The sequence below is a fragment of the Nyctereutes procyonoides genome, unplaced genomic scaffold (assembly GCF_905146905.1).
Source record: "Nyctereutes procyonoides isolate TBG_1078 unplaced genomic scaffold, NYPRO_anot_genome, whole genome shotgun sequence".
Taxonomy (NCBI): domain Eukaryota; kingdom Metazoa; phylum Chordata; class Mammalia; order Carnivora; family Canidae; genus Nyctereutes; species Nyctereutes procyonoides.
The window spans coordinates 10,612,003-10,626,203 of record NW_026575040.1 but is presented as its reverse complement, the minus strand read 5'-3'; the positions used below and the strand labels follow the sequence as shown (position 1 = coordinate 10,626,203).

Genomic DNA, 14,201 nt, shown 5'->3' with positions numbered 1-14,201 from the left:
CCGAAAGCGTGGGGTGTCTCGAGGTTGCCGGCTGCCGGCGCTCAAGAGCGCGGGGGTTTGTGGCCTGCGTTCGGCCGGCTCCAGTCGCTCACTCCCCGAGGCAGGCAGCGAGGCGCCGCGACCGTCTCCCCGCGCCCCGGGCAGTGTGGCCATGGAGAATCAGGTGCTGACGCCGCACGTCTACTGGGCTCAGCGACACCGCGAGCTGTATCTGCGCGTGGAGCTGAGTGACGTGCAGGTAAAGGCCGGTGCGGATGGCGGGACGAAGGCGGGCTCGCATCCTGGGACCCGCCGATCTCCCCCATCCCCTTTGTCCCGGAGCGCGCGGGAGAGCCTGCAGTGCGCCAGCGGGTTCGGCGCCCCGGTGCACTTTGGGCGTCCAGGCCCAGGCAAAGGCCGGCCCTCGTCGAGGAACACCGCACACCTGGGGCCTGGGGCGCGACCCCCTGAGGGCTGCAGGTGCCTTCGGAGGCTGCGTGAGCCCTTCGCGGCCCTCGGAGACTGCCCCGGGCCTTCTCTTTGTTCGCAGTCTGCGGCCTGATGGAACCCGCTCTCGGCCCCGGAGGCCTGGCCGTCGAGGTTCGGGTGTGCCGAGGCCCCTCGAGTCGTGGGAAGAGCTCCTTGGGCCCGGGGTGCAGAACGACAGCGGCTTGCAGGGTGCTGGCTGGACGTCCCGCGCTGGCCAGGGAGGTCCCGCCGGGCGGGTCCGACGTTCACAAGGCCCGCCTCTGCCCCCTACCCCCACCCCGAGGGGCCACACCCACCTTCCAACCGTTCAGTGATGGAGATCATTCTTATTAATTTTAATTTTAAAATCCACAAGACCCAGAGAAAGTGGATTTCCCCCCCCCCCCCCCCCGTTTTGAAGGGTTGGGAGCTCAGGCTTGCGGAGTTGCATAGAGAACTTAAAAATTAAGTTACATCGAGAATTTATGTTTGATTTCCTTAGCCCCCTGTGTGAACAAGCTGATGCCTCCTAAATGGTTGGAGATACCAGGACCTGTGTACGCCCTGCCTCTGTCCAAACCATTCAGGATTCCAGGTTTTGAGAAACTGGAGTTTTTATCTCGAATGTTCTTTCTCCAGTCATCCTGACTCCCTACTTCTCCTGAGTCAGTTGTTTATGTTTCTATCTGTCCGCCTGTCTGGCATATTTCTTGCAAAGTGTAGGTGCTCTTTGAAGTGTGGATTTGATTTTGTTGAATTGAATCTCTGTTTCTGAAATTTAAACCTGTTTTCCCGCTGAAGGATAAAGACAGTCCTGGCCATGCCTTTAAATAGGATGTGGCATTGCATGGTGTGTCATTTAATGTGTTAAACCAAGCTGGATTATATTTTTGCATCAGAAGATGAGTAAATGTTCTGTACTGTCTCCCTCTATTCTGCTCCAGGGTGTTGCAGTAAAGAAGGAAACAAATAATCATTATTGTTGGGGATCAAAGTCTCCATCTGGAGAGGGTTTTCAGTAAGTGTGGAACATGTGTTATGACAGTCTCTTTTTAAAAAGTAATTTAGTCAAGCATTATGTAGACCAATTAAACTCAGGCCCTACCCTCTCTAGGTGTCATCATGTAATTAAGGATGTACTATTCTGGGATACTTTTCAAAGCCACAAACACTAAAGGTGTTTTTAGGGGACTAGGATGGTGGTGGTGGTCAGAAGAAATAGAAATTAGTTGGACAAGTGAAAGAATGCATCATATTTATGTTTGCCTTGAGAGAGCTAAACCTCTTAGTTAAGAAAGATGAATATGTGTTAATCATATTTGGTATATTTAGAAGTATGAAAGGCATACATTTGTAATGTATTATGGTTAAAGAAATGAAAAGGTGGAGGAAAAAAATGGAAGTTTCTTTTGGAGAGAGAAATCCTTTTATTTCTGGGAAAAAATACCTCCCCTCCCCCCCAAGCAATGTGTTAATACCACTCATAAAAGAAATCTACCATGTGTGAGGTACTAGAGATTTACAGAGATGAGTCAGACAGCCTTGGCTTTCGAAGAGCATACTATCTAGAAGAACCATACAGGCAGAAAGTTTTGTGTAGGCATATGTTTATGGTTGAATTGGAGTTAAATATGAGCCAGGTCTCTGGTGTTAAAGGAATTTGTTACCTCTCTCATGTTTAGTTAGAGATGGCTTCCAGGAATGAGATGAAGTTTTCTTGTCAAACTGAGATTAGAAGAACTTTCTAGAAAGAGAAAGGCATAGACTCTTAGGTTGTCTGACTTATACCATGTCAATGCACGACAGCCAAAGACTGCCAGGGAAACACCTCTGGTTAAAAAGTTGGGTTTATTACACATTTCAACAAGGGAGAGCATAGCCCATGGGGGACAATGCTGTCTCATTAAGGGAGTTAGAACTGATTATAGGATTTGGATGCTGTCAGAAAACAGAGGCAATTCTGTGGTTGGTTATCAGAATAAATCTTATCTGTAAGGAGGAGAGACTGGTAAAAGAATAAAAGTAATTGGTAGAGAAGTAGCAGTCTCATTTTGGCCAAGAGAGAAGTATTGCCTGGTATTTTGGGGGTGGCATAGTGGCCACATTTTTGTCTGTGCTTATGCAAAATTATGAAATGACCTATGTCTCATTTCATCAAGGTTTCAGAATAACCTTGTCCAAGGTTGGTATTCTGTGACATTACATTCAATAGGAGAATTACATGGCCGAGTTGTGAGTGACAGGCCACCCCTGAATGTGAAATTCTCACTTAATTGCTCCATCTAGGGCTGTGGAACTGGTAATTCAGGCTCTGGATTGAGCAATTCACTTATTCAATGAAAACCGTTTGTGGAGCTCCTACTCTTATCTCATTAAGCTAGCTCCTGGGTTGTTGGACAGCTCTCTGTTGCTCCCTGTTTTTTGGCGTTTCCCACACCTTGTATGTGACTGACATTTACTGTGGAATTGCAGTTTGAGGGCATCAGCTTTGTTCCCTTCCCTTTCTAAGACACAGAGAACTGTCCAGTTTTCACATCTTTATTCTGTCCTTGGAGGTGCAGGGCTAGTGCCTGCTGAGAAACCACTACTGATGTGAGGGAGGAATGGTGTACAGTAAAGACTTCCAGTGGCAGCATTGTCTGTGTTTGAGGTAAGCAATAGCAAAGATGCCAGCTGGAGTTCAGTGGGCTAGGGCAAGGTTATTTTCAAATAGAGTTTATTTTCAAGATAAGCATAATAGACCAGTTTGTGCCAACAACCATAGCTGTTAAAGCATTTGTTCGTTTATCAAGGTTTTGGTTTGTAGATTTTAGTTGTATATAGACAAAGTGCATACCTTTGTTTGGAAGCTGTCCTTGTCCTTACTTGCTGGACAGTCTGGTAGAAAGAGAGGTAACCAAAGACATGAGATTGGGTTCTTGTGCTTCTACCTCCCATCTGGTGGCTATGGATGATTCACATAATCCTATGTGCCTCAGTGTCTTCATCTGAATAAATGTGGATACACCTAATTTACAGGATTGTTTTGAGGTCTGAATGGATAATGGATTTGAAAGTGCTTTGTAAATTCTAGTTTGCTATTCTTTTTTATTGTTTAAGATTTTATTTATTTATTCATGAGAGAGAGACACACACACACACACACAGAGGCAGAGACACAGGCAGAGGGAGAAGCAGGCTCCATGCAGGGAGCCCGACGTGGGACTCCATCCCAGGTCTCCAGGATCAGGCCCTGAGCTGAAGGCAGCGCTAAACTCCTGAGCCACCGGGGCTGCCCATCTAGTTTGCTATTTAAGTGAAAGGATTACTATTATAATATTAAACTTTAGGTGAGAGAGAGAGAGAAACACAAAGAACAGTAGAAAAGGGTAGAGTCTATTTATTTAGCAGAGTTTTCCATATATCAAAACATATTGTATAGCAGAGGTGGCTTTGCATATTAATAGGAGAAAGGATCAACCATTCATGAGGTTGTTTGGGGATGGTTGGTAATCCAAATAGCAAAAAGATAAAATAAGATCTTGCCTCATGTCATACACAAAAGTCAATTCCAGATAGTTAATGACCTGAATGCATAAGGCAAAACTAAAAGAAAATAGGGGAGACTATCTATATGGTATTGCAACAGGGAAGAATGTATTAAACAAGACACACAAAACATAAATCTTAAAGATTAACAAATGTAAGGCAAGTTGGAAGAAGATATCTACACCTATCACTGACAGATAACTAGCATCTGAAATATATAAAGAACCACTTACAGATCAATAAGAAAAAGAGGTATTACCCATTAGAAAAAGGGGCAGAAAATATAAGCAATTCAGAGTAAAAGGAAATAAGAACGGCCAATAACCCTGAAAAGATACTTGATCTCAATTGTAATAAGGGATATGTAAATTAAAGTGATAGTATTTGTTAGAAAATGGTGATTTTTTTTTTACATTAGATTGGGACAAATGAAAAATCCAACATTACCAATTGTTGGTGAGATTGTTCAGCAATAGGACATTTTTATACAATTCTCCCCCCAACCCCACCAAAGACCACCAGAAACATCTTGTTTTTAAATTTAATTTTATTTATTTAAATTCAGCTAATTAACATATAGTGTATTATCACTTTCAGAGGTAGAGTTCAGTGATCCATCAGTTGTATATAACATCCAGTGCTCATTATATCACATGCCCTTGTTAATGCCTGTCACCCAGTTATCCCAATCCCCCTCTCACAACCCTCAGTTTGTTTCCTATGATTAAGAGTCTCTTATGGTTTGTCTCCCTCTTTCATTTCATCTTGTTTTATTTTCCCCTCCTTTGTCCTATGTGCCTTTATTTTGAGAAACACCTTGTTTTAACAGTGGGTTTATTGCTTGTTTCAATGAGGGAGAACACATTTTGGGAACTGTGGGATGTCAATAAGAAGGTTTTAGAAATAAGTGGTTATAGGATTTGGGCTTTGGTTGGATGATTGGGAAAGGGCCTAAGGAAGTAGGGATTCATTTTAGATGGGATGCTATTAGAACGTGGAGACAATTCTGTGATTGGATATTTTGTGGATGGCCCAGTGAATGACTTGTTCTTAGACAAAATTAATGAGTTGACCTTATGTTGTGTCATTTTATCATGGTCTGAGTAACCCGAGTTGGTTTGCTATTCTTTGAGATTGTTTATGTTCAATAGGAGAGCAAAATGACTTTGCTGTGAGTTTTAGACCAGTTTGTAATAATTTTCAGATCTAGCTGTGAATGTTAGATCAGTTTCAGACATCAGGACTGCCTATTTTCTTGCTTAAAAACAGTTTTAAAAATCATAAATATCTTTCTATATATAGTTCATTCTTCTGTACACATAAATTTAAGCAAAGTAAATTGGTGAAATTTTTCCTAAACCATCTTCATATTTTAGAGTCTATTCTTCTGAATCGCTTTTCTACTCAGAGATGTCATGGTCTATGTTTTCCCACATAGTATCATCCTCCATACCATTAAGAGGACTAGTAATGCAGCATTTTTGGAAGATTGCCTTACTGTTATCTCTGCCATTTTTTTTTCAAGTCATCATGACCTATTTATAAGTTTTGATGATGGCACTTTCTTGATCTGACCAGACGATGTCAACAGAATACTTCCAGATGAGAACCAGGACTCATACTCCTTCCTCAGACAGCCTTTAAGTGTTTTATTGACTGAAAAATAGTTGCAACTGTCTAGTCACGCCATCTGAAATAATAGCCAAGTTCACACACGTCAGGCCCTGACAGCCATGTTACGGCTGCCACTTTGCCAAAGCACTTGTAAGGCGCTGCTATCAATTGTATGTGCTGATTTTAGAGATATTAAGTGTAAAAAAATGTGCATTTTAGAATTGATGAAACGTAGCAAAATTTGGAATTGTCAGGTAATAAGTTGTGGTATTTAAATTCCTGAGACAGGTTGAGCTTGCCTAGGTAGAGAGTATAGATCAGAGGTTACCAACTCAAATGCCCAAAATAGTGGTAGTGTAGTGTAGTGTAGTGTAGTACAGTGTGGTAGTGTAGTGTAGTGATGAGGAGCCCAAATGTGTTTGAGCCTTGATTTGAATCTCGGTTTTGCCACTTGCTGACTTTGTAATCTCGGGCCAGTCATATAACCTCTGTAAGCCTCAGTTTCCCATTTGTAAAATCATTATAATAATAGTACTATTTTTTTTTAGTGCTTTGTGTCTTTGTGTGTGTGATCTAATAATGTGGAATGTTTTGAACGATACCTGGCATATCTGAGTGCCCAGTAAATGTTTGTGAAGTGAGCTGGGTGGGGAGTGTGGTTAGAGAGGATAGGGTTCATCTTAAGGGAGGAGCTATTGTCATGTAAGAATGCAGATCTGAGGTTGGCATCTGATTTTCCTAATTGGTGAAAGAGAAGCTGGGAAACCAGATTTTTTTTTTAAGATTTTATTTATTTATTCATGAGAGACAGAGAGAGAGAGAGAGAGAAAGGCATCCTTATGATGCCTTAAGAGAGAGAGAGGCACAGACAAGGGGAGAAGCAGGCTCCATCCAGGGAGCCTGACATGGGACTCGATCCCGGGTCTCTGGGATCAGGCCCTGGGCTGAAGGCGGCACTAAACTGCTGAGCCACCGGGGCTGCCCAGATTTTTTTTTTTTTTTTTAATGAAAGAAACCTCACAGTTTTACACTGGATTTATTTAACAAATACATGTAAAGGCTTATTGTGTGTTTAGGAGTCTTCCAGACTCTAGGACTTGGGCATGAGCATGGGTGATGGAGGACCCTCCTCTCAATGAAATTTATGTGCTAAAGCTGGTGGTGTTGGTGGAAGAGTTATAATCAAAGTGAACAAATTCATTGAATAGTTCCAGATAACAAATGCTTTGGAGAAGGCAAAACAAGAAAAATATGAGAAGGAGTCATGAGAACTGCCACAGATTGGGTTGTCAGGGAAGGTCTTTTTGAGGAAGTGTCATTTGAGCAGAGACCTAAATGTGAAGAAACTGCAAAATTATGAGGACTGAATGTTGTGGGGAGAGGGAACAGCTTCTGCAGAATCACTAGGTGGAAAGTACTTGCTGGTGAAGTCAAATTAAAAATTAATCCATGGGCAGCCCCGGTGGCGCAGCGGTTTGGCGCCGCCTGCAGCCTGGGGTGTGATCCTGGAGACCTGGGATCGAGTCCCACATCGGGCTCCCTGCATGGAGCCTGCTTCTCCCTCTGCCTGTGTCTCTGCCTCTCTCTCTCTCTGTGTCTATGAATAAATAAATAAAATCTTTAAAAAAAAATAAAATAAAAATTAATCCATAAATAAAACAAAAGCAATTCTCTGTGGCCATATAAAATATTTGGCCCTTTCAGATGCCAATATATGGCAGAAAACTGATAGATGTTAAAATCTGTTGCTGGGGCGCCTGGGTGGCTCTGTCAGTTAAGCATTGCCTTTGGCTCAGGTCATGATGTCAGGGTTCTGGGATCGAGTCCCGTTGGGCTCCCTGATCAGTGGGGAGCCTACTTCTCCCTCTCCCTGTGCTTGTGTGCACATTCTCTCCTTCCCTCTCCCAAGAAAATAAATAAAATCTTTAAAAATAAAAAATAAGAACTGGTGGATATAGGAAGCAGCCCAGGGTTGAATCCTAAGCTACTCAGCCATTTAGAAGTTGAGCAGAGGAGAAAAGACAACAAAGGGTAGAATAGGAATAACATGAGGCATAAAATCCAGATGGTGCCCTTAGTGTGTGTCCTGGAAGCCATTTCTGTAGGGTGTAGTCACCTGTGTCCTGTGCTGCTTAGGGGTTAGGTACAATGAGATTATATGTCTATTGGATTTGCCAGTATGGAGGTTATTGATCTTAATAATAACAGTTTCATTGGAGTGGTGGTGATAGAGGCTAGATCAGAGTGGATTCAAGAGTAAATTTTTTTTAAGGATTTTATTTATTTATTCATGAGAGACACAGAGAGAGGCAAAGACATAGGCAGAGGGAGAAGTAGGCTCCCCTCTGAGAGACCAATGAGGGACTCAATCCCAGGACCCTGGGATCATGACCTGAGCCAAAGTCTGATGCTCAACCACTGAGCCACCCAGGTGCCCCAGGAATTAAGACCTTGAAGAAATGGCTGATTATTCCAAGCCTGTACTAGAGAAAATTCATACTCAAAGGCTACAAAGTCGTGTCAGAATAACATAGGAGCTGGTCTGAAGGGATTTCCACTGGCCAAATTTGTGATCATTTGAACAGCAACAAGAATAAGAGTGGATTTTGACCAAGGGAACTAAAAGCCAAGATCCATCAGTCCATAGTGATACTTGAAGATGGTGATGCTGAGGGAGGCTTAGTGGAAGGGGCAGGAAGTAGGTGCAGTTACAAAAGAGCAGTGCCAGGGATCTGGAAGCATTCAGTATCTTGACTTTGATGGAGGGATGAACCTACACTTGTAATAAATCCTATAATACTTACACATGTGCACTCAAATGAATATAAGTCAAACCGGGAAACTGTAAATAAGGCAAGTGGGCCATATCAATGTCCATATCCTGACTGTGATACTATATTACAGGTATGTAAGATATTGTCTTGGGGAAAAATTGGGCAAAGAGTGCTAGGGGTCTCTTGATGTTCCTTCTTATCACTGCACATGGCTTTATAATTATCTTAATACAAATTGCAGTATAAAAAAATAAAGAGGGAAAAGAGAGAGAAAGGGAAAATCCTTACAGAAGAACGCCAGCTAAAAAATGAAGAAAGAATGATTGAATTAGGGCAGCCCCGGTGGCACAGCGGTTTGGGGCCGCCTGCAGCCTGGGGTGCAATCCTGGAGACCCGGGATCGAGTCCCACATCGGGCTCCCTGCATGGAGCCTGCTTCTCCCTCTGACTGTGTCTCTGCCTCTCTCTCTCTCTGTGTCTATGAATAAATAAAATCTTTAAAAAAGGGCAGCCCTGGTAGCGCAGCGCTTAAGCACTGCCTGCAGCCCAGGGTGTGATCCTGGAGACCCTGGATCAAGTCCCACATCAAGCTCTCTGCATGGAGCCTGCTTCTCCCTCTGCCTGTGTCTCTGCCTCTCATTCTCTCTCTGTGTTTGTATGAATAAATAAATAAAATCTTTAAAAAAATAAAATCTTAAAAAAAATGATTGAATTAGAAAATCATCGTGCGGCCTCCAAATCAGGCAAGGATTACCAGTGGATGACAGTTCTTTTGAAGGAAAGAGTGTAGTTAGAGAGTAAGAGTTTACACTGTTAGACACTTACTAATTACAAAAGAAAAAGTACCTTTGAAGTAGAGGGTTTTGGCGGTCCCCATCTCTTAATTAAATGATCAAGGTTAGTATCACCCATCTGATGGCACAGGCCTCTTCCTTATGATGCCTTAAGAAGTACTCTTATCAAAAAAAAAAAAAAGGAAAGAAAAAAGAAATACCCATGTCACCTATGAAATATTCTTGTCAAAAATGATTAATATGAAGGGATGTCCAGACAAATCCAGAACGTGATACATTTTTTGAGGTAACTGGTGTGGATTAAAAATAATAAAAGTAGAAGTCTGTGTTAGGTTAAGATAGAACAGTCAGATGGAATGTATGAACATTGATTGGATTTATTTATTTATTTATTTTTCAGGCAAAACGTAGTAATGGTTTAAAAGTAGCCACATCAAGAGCTCCATTGTGAATTGGGCTCTATTTTCTCTTCCTTTGAATCTGGGCAGGTCCTGTGACAACTTAATTAATAGATTGCTGCAAAATGATGCTGTGGCCAGTTCCAGTCCTAACCTTTTTAAGAGGACTGCCAGCTTGTGCTTCTCTCTTAGAACACTTTCTTTTTTTTTTTTCTTTTTTTCTTTAATTTTATTTATTCATGAGAGACACACAGAGAGAGACAGAGACATAGGCAGAGGGAGAAGCAGGCTCCCTATGGGGAGCCTGATGTGGGAGTCGATCCCAGGACCCTGGGATCACGACCTGAGCCAAAGGCAGAAGCTCAACCACTGAGCCACCCAGGTGTCCCTCTTAGAACACTTTCTATTAAGACATTTCCTCCCAGAACTCAGCAGCCCAACTGTGAGAAACCCAAATCACACAGAGAGGTCACACATACAGGTACTCCAGTCAGCAGTCCCAGCTAAACTCTCAAATGACAACCAACATCAACTCTGAGCCATTGGAGTGACCCATCTTGGATGTGCCAGCCCAATATACTACAGAGCTAGCCAACATCACATGGAGCATAACTGTCCAGCTAAGCTCAGTCACCATGCATAGCTTGGTTTAAGATAATAAAACGGTTGTTTTAAGCAGTGAAGTTCTGCATTACAGTAGGTAACCGAAACAAACATTTTTTCAGGCAATTGAGTAGAAACTTTAGTAGAAGATACAGAATTTTTGTTTCTAAGTGTGAGAAAATTGTGGTCATTATGTAAGAGAACGTCCTTGTATTTAGAAGATGCATGCTGAAAGGTTCAGAGGTAAAGTGTCATGATGTCTGCAGTTGGTGAAATGGTTGAGAAAAGTCGCATGTATAAAAAGCTAGTATGATAAATATAATCAATTGATGAATGGCATGAGTATTCATTATACTGTTTTTCTCCTCAGTGTTTTAAATGCATTAAAATTTTTTCAAAATAAAATATTGGGTTGAGACACTTTTTTAGGAGGGATGCCCAGCACCCGCCTGTGTATTTGGTGATTCACTAGAAAGACCTTTGAGATTCAGTGTATAGTTGTACTCCAGGTGGAGTGCAGCGAAATTCCATGCAACAGGGCTTGGTCTCATCCTCTCAAACCTTCCTGTGGGTGTACACTTGAGTTGCTCTTTTTTTCCAGCGGTGAAAACTGCAGTGACTTATGTGTAATGTTTCTGCCCAGGGAAGCCCATTAGAGAGTTAGCACTCACGTACCCAAATTCTAGACTCCCAGAAGGAAAGTTGGTGTTCACCATTAATCACATTGTCTGTAGGCACAGTGAACCAACTGTTAGGGGATGGAGGAAAGCCAGGTTTTCCGATGCCTGCCAAGGGCTGATCTTGGAAACAGTACCTTATGAAGATAGCAGCCTCATGCTTGTTCTATAACTTTCTTTGTGCATATATTAATCACATACATGTGCAAACTAAATACTGATGATTTATTTATTTACATATTTTATTTGAGAGAGAAAATAAGTGAGAGATATCAAGTATGTGTACAAGCCAGGAGAGAGACAGGGGGAGAGGAGAAGCAAACTCCCCACTGAATAGGGAGCCCAGCTCAGAGCTCGATTGATTCCAGGACCCTGGTACCATGACCTGAGCCAAACACAGATGCTTAACTGACTGAGCCACCCAGGTGGCTTAAATACTAATGATTTAAATGAGATCTAAACGTCTAAAGGCTTAGGTAGCAGATAGTCCACTGAACTCTGTAATTCTGTCAGAAATTATGAAAATGGGATGAAATCCATCCCAACTCCCATCCCCAGAGGCCTTAGCACTAAGCAGAGGAGTTAAAAATCATTAGTTGGCTCTTAAAAGATTATAAGATTATATATATATAGCCCAAGTGTACACAGTTTTGAAGATCTAAAAATGCTCATGAATTTAGTTTAAAGTGATCACAACTGGTGGAGGCCAGCTCGTATGTGCGTGGAAAAACGCAGATCCTGGTGACAGAGCTGTGCTGATAATCAGATTAGAGTTTTAGACAAAAATGTATTTTCAGAGATAGAAGGGTCATTTCATAATGATAGAGGTTTGAATTCATCAGGAAGGTAGAACAATATTAAAGTTATATGTAACTACCTCATAAATACATAAAATAATAGAATACATAAAATAATAGGAGGAGAAACAGACTAGTTGACAATAGTGTGATTGCTCAGTAATTGATAGAATAACAAGATAAAATCCAGTAAAGATATAGATTATGTGAACGAATGGTTAGCAGTAAATCCAGTAGAACACTGTATCTAAATTCCAGAACACACATTTAAGTTCACTCAGAACATTTATGCAGTTTGACTCTATAGTGTTTCCGAGTGTAGGTCTCCACAAATTTGAAAGGATTAAAATCATACAGAGAATGCCCTCTGATCACTGTACAGTTCAAGTGGAAGTTAATAACAAGATAACTAGAAAATCTCATATGTTTGGAAATTAAATACTTCTCAGGAACCCATGTGTCAAGAGAGAAACAATAATGAATACTAGGAAATATGTCAGACTGAATAATAATGAAAATACTACATTCAAAACTTGAAATATGCAACCAAAGTAGAGGTTGGCAGGAAATTTATATTCTTTTTTTAACAAAAATGCAGCTGACATATTAGTGTCAGGTGTACAGCATAGTGATTTGACATCTATATACATTATGAAATGATCACCACAGAAAGTCTATTACATCAGTCACTGTATAGAGTTATTATATTATTGACTAGATTCCCTTTACCTTATATTCCCATGACTTAGTTTTATTTTTTTAAAGACTGTTTATTAGAGAGAGAGCAAGCATGCGAGTGTGTACAAGCCGGGGGAAGGGGCAGAGGGAGAGGGAGAAGCGGACTCCCCTTGAGCAGGGAGCCTGACGTGGGCCTTGATTCCAGGACCCTGGGATCATGACCTGAGCCGAAGGCAGGTGCTTAACCGATTGAGCCACCCTGGCGCCTCTCTTTATTTTATAACTGGAGGTTTGTACCTCTTAATCTCCTTTACCTATTTCACTTATTCCCTTACCCCTCTCTTCTCTGGCAACTACCAGTTTGTTCTTTGTATTTATTAGTGTTTCTGTTTTGTGTTTTTGTTTTGTTTTTTAGATTCCACATATATGTGAAATCAGTATTTGTTTCTTTCTGTAAGACTTACTTCACTTAGCATAATAGCCTCTAGGTCCAGTCATATTTTCATGAATGGCAAGATATCGTTCTTTTTGGTGGCTAATATTCCATTGTGTATATATGCCACATCTTCTTTACCCATTCATCTGTTGCTTACATATTCTTGCCATTATAAATAATGCTGCTGTGAACGTAGGGATACATATATTTTTTCAAATTGGTGTTTTCACTTCCTTTGGGATAAATACCCAGAAGTAGAATCGCTGGATTATATGGTAATTCTACTTTTAATTTTTTGAGGAACCTCCACGCTGTTTTCCATAGTGGCTGCACTAATTTGCATTCCCATCAACAGTACATGGGGCTCCCTTTCCTCCACATCCTCACCAAGCTTTTTTAGGGGGGTGGAGGGGGAGGATTTTTTTTTTTTATAATAGCCATTCTGACAGGTGTAAGGTGATATGGTTTTGATTTGCATTTCCCTGATGATTAGTGATGTTTAGCATCTTTTCATGTGTCCATTGGCCATCTGTATGCCTTCTTTGGAAAAATGTCTATTCAGATCCTGGGCCTATTTTTAAATTGGATATTTTTTTTGATGTTGAGTTGTAGATGAATTCTTGATAGATTTTGGATATTAATCTCTTACAATAAAGATCACTTACAAATGTCTTTTCCCATTCAAGAATTGCCTTTTTGTTTTGTTAATGATTTCCTTCACTGTGCAAAAACTTTTTAGTTGGAGGTAGTCCTATTTGTTTGTTTTACTTCTTTGTCCTTGCCTGAAGAGAAGCTCCAAAAATTTTTTTTTCTTTTTGTTTAAGATTTGTTTTAGAGAGAGTACGTGCAAGCGTGAAAGCAGTGGGGAGGGGCAGAGGGAAAGGGAGAGAGAGAGTCTGAAGCCTACTGAGCTGAGCATGGAACCTGGTGTAGTGCTCAAATTCAGGACCCTGAGATCATGACCTGAACTAAACCAAGAGTTGGATGCTCAACTGGCTGCGCCACCCAGGTACCCCCCCAAAAAAAAATATTTCAAAGACCAATGTCCAGGATTTTACTATCAATGTTTTCTTTTAGGAGTTTTATTGTTCCAGGTCTTACATTGAAATTTTTAATCTATAATCTATTTTGAGTTTATTTTTGTAGATGGCGTGAGAAAGTGATCCAATTTTATTCTTTTACTTGTAGTTGCCCAGTTTTTCCAACACGATTGATAGAAGAGACTGTCTTTTTCTCATTGCGTATCCTTGCCTCCTTTGCCATAGATTAATTGACCATGGAAGGGTGGCTTTATTTCTGGGCTCTCTGTCCTGTTTCATTGATTTATGTGTCTATTTTTTTATGTGTCTATCTTTGTACAAGTACTATACTAATACTATTTTGGTTACTATAGCTTTCTGGTATGCTATATGTGTGTGTGTGTGTGTGTGTGTATATTTATATATATACTATAGCT

At 41.1% G+C, this 14,201-nt stretch overlaps 1 protein-coding gene across 1 annotated transcript in view; it reads left to right on the top strand.

Annotated features, from left to right (window-relative positions):
* Window positions 1-14,201, top strand: part of HACD3 (3-hydroxyacyl-CoA dehydratase 3) — a 40,358-nt gene continuing 26,157 nt past the window's right edge. Inside the window, exon 1 of the mRNA XM_055319742.1 lies at window positions 1-238. Coding sequence (XP_055175717.1) covers window positions 152-238 — 87 coding nt within the window. The 5' untranslated portion in view covers window positions 1-151. The remainder of the gene's footprint in view (window positions 239-14,201) is intronic.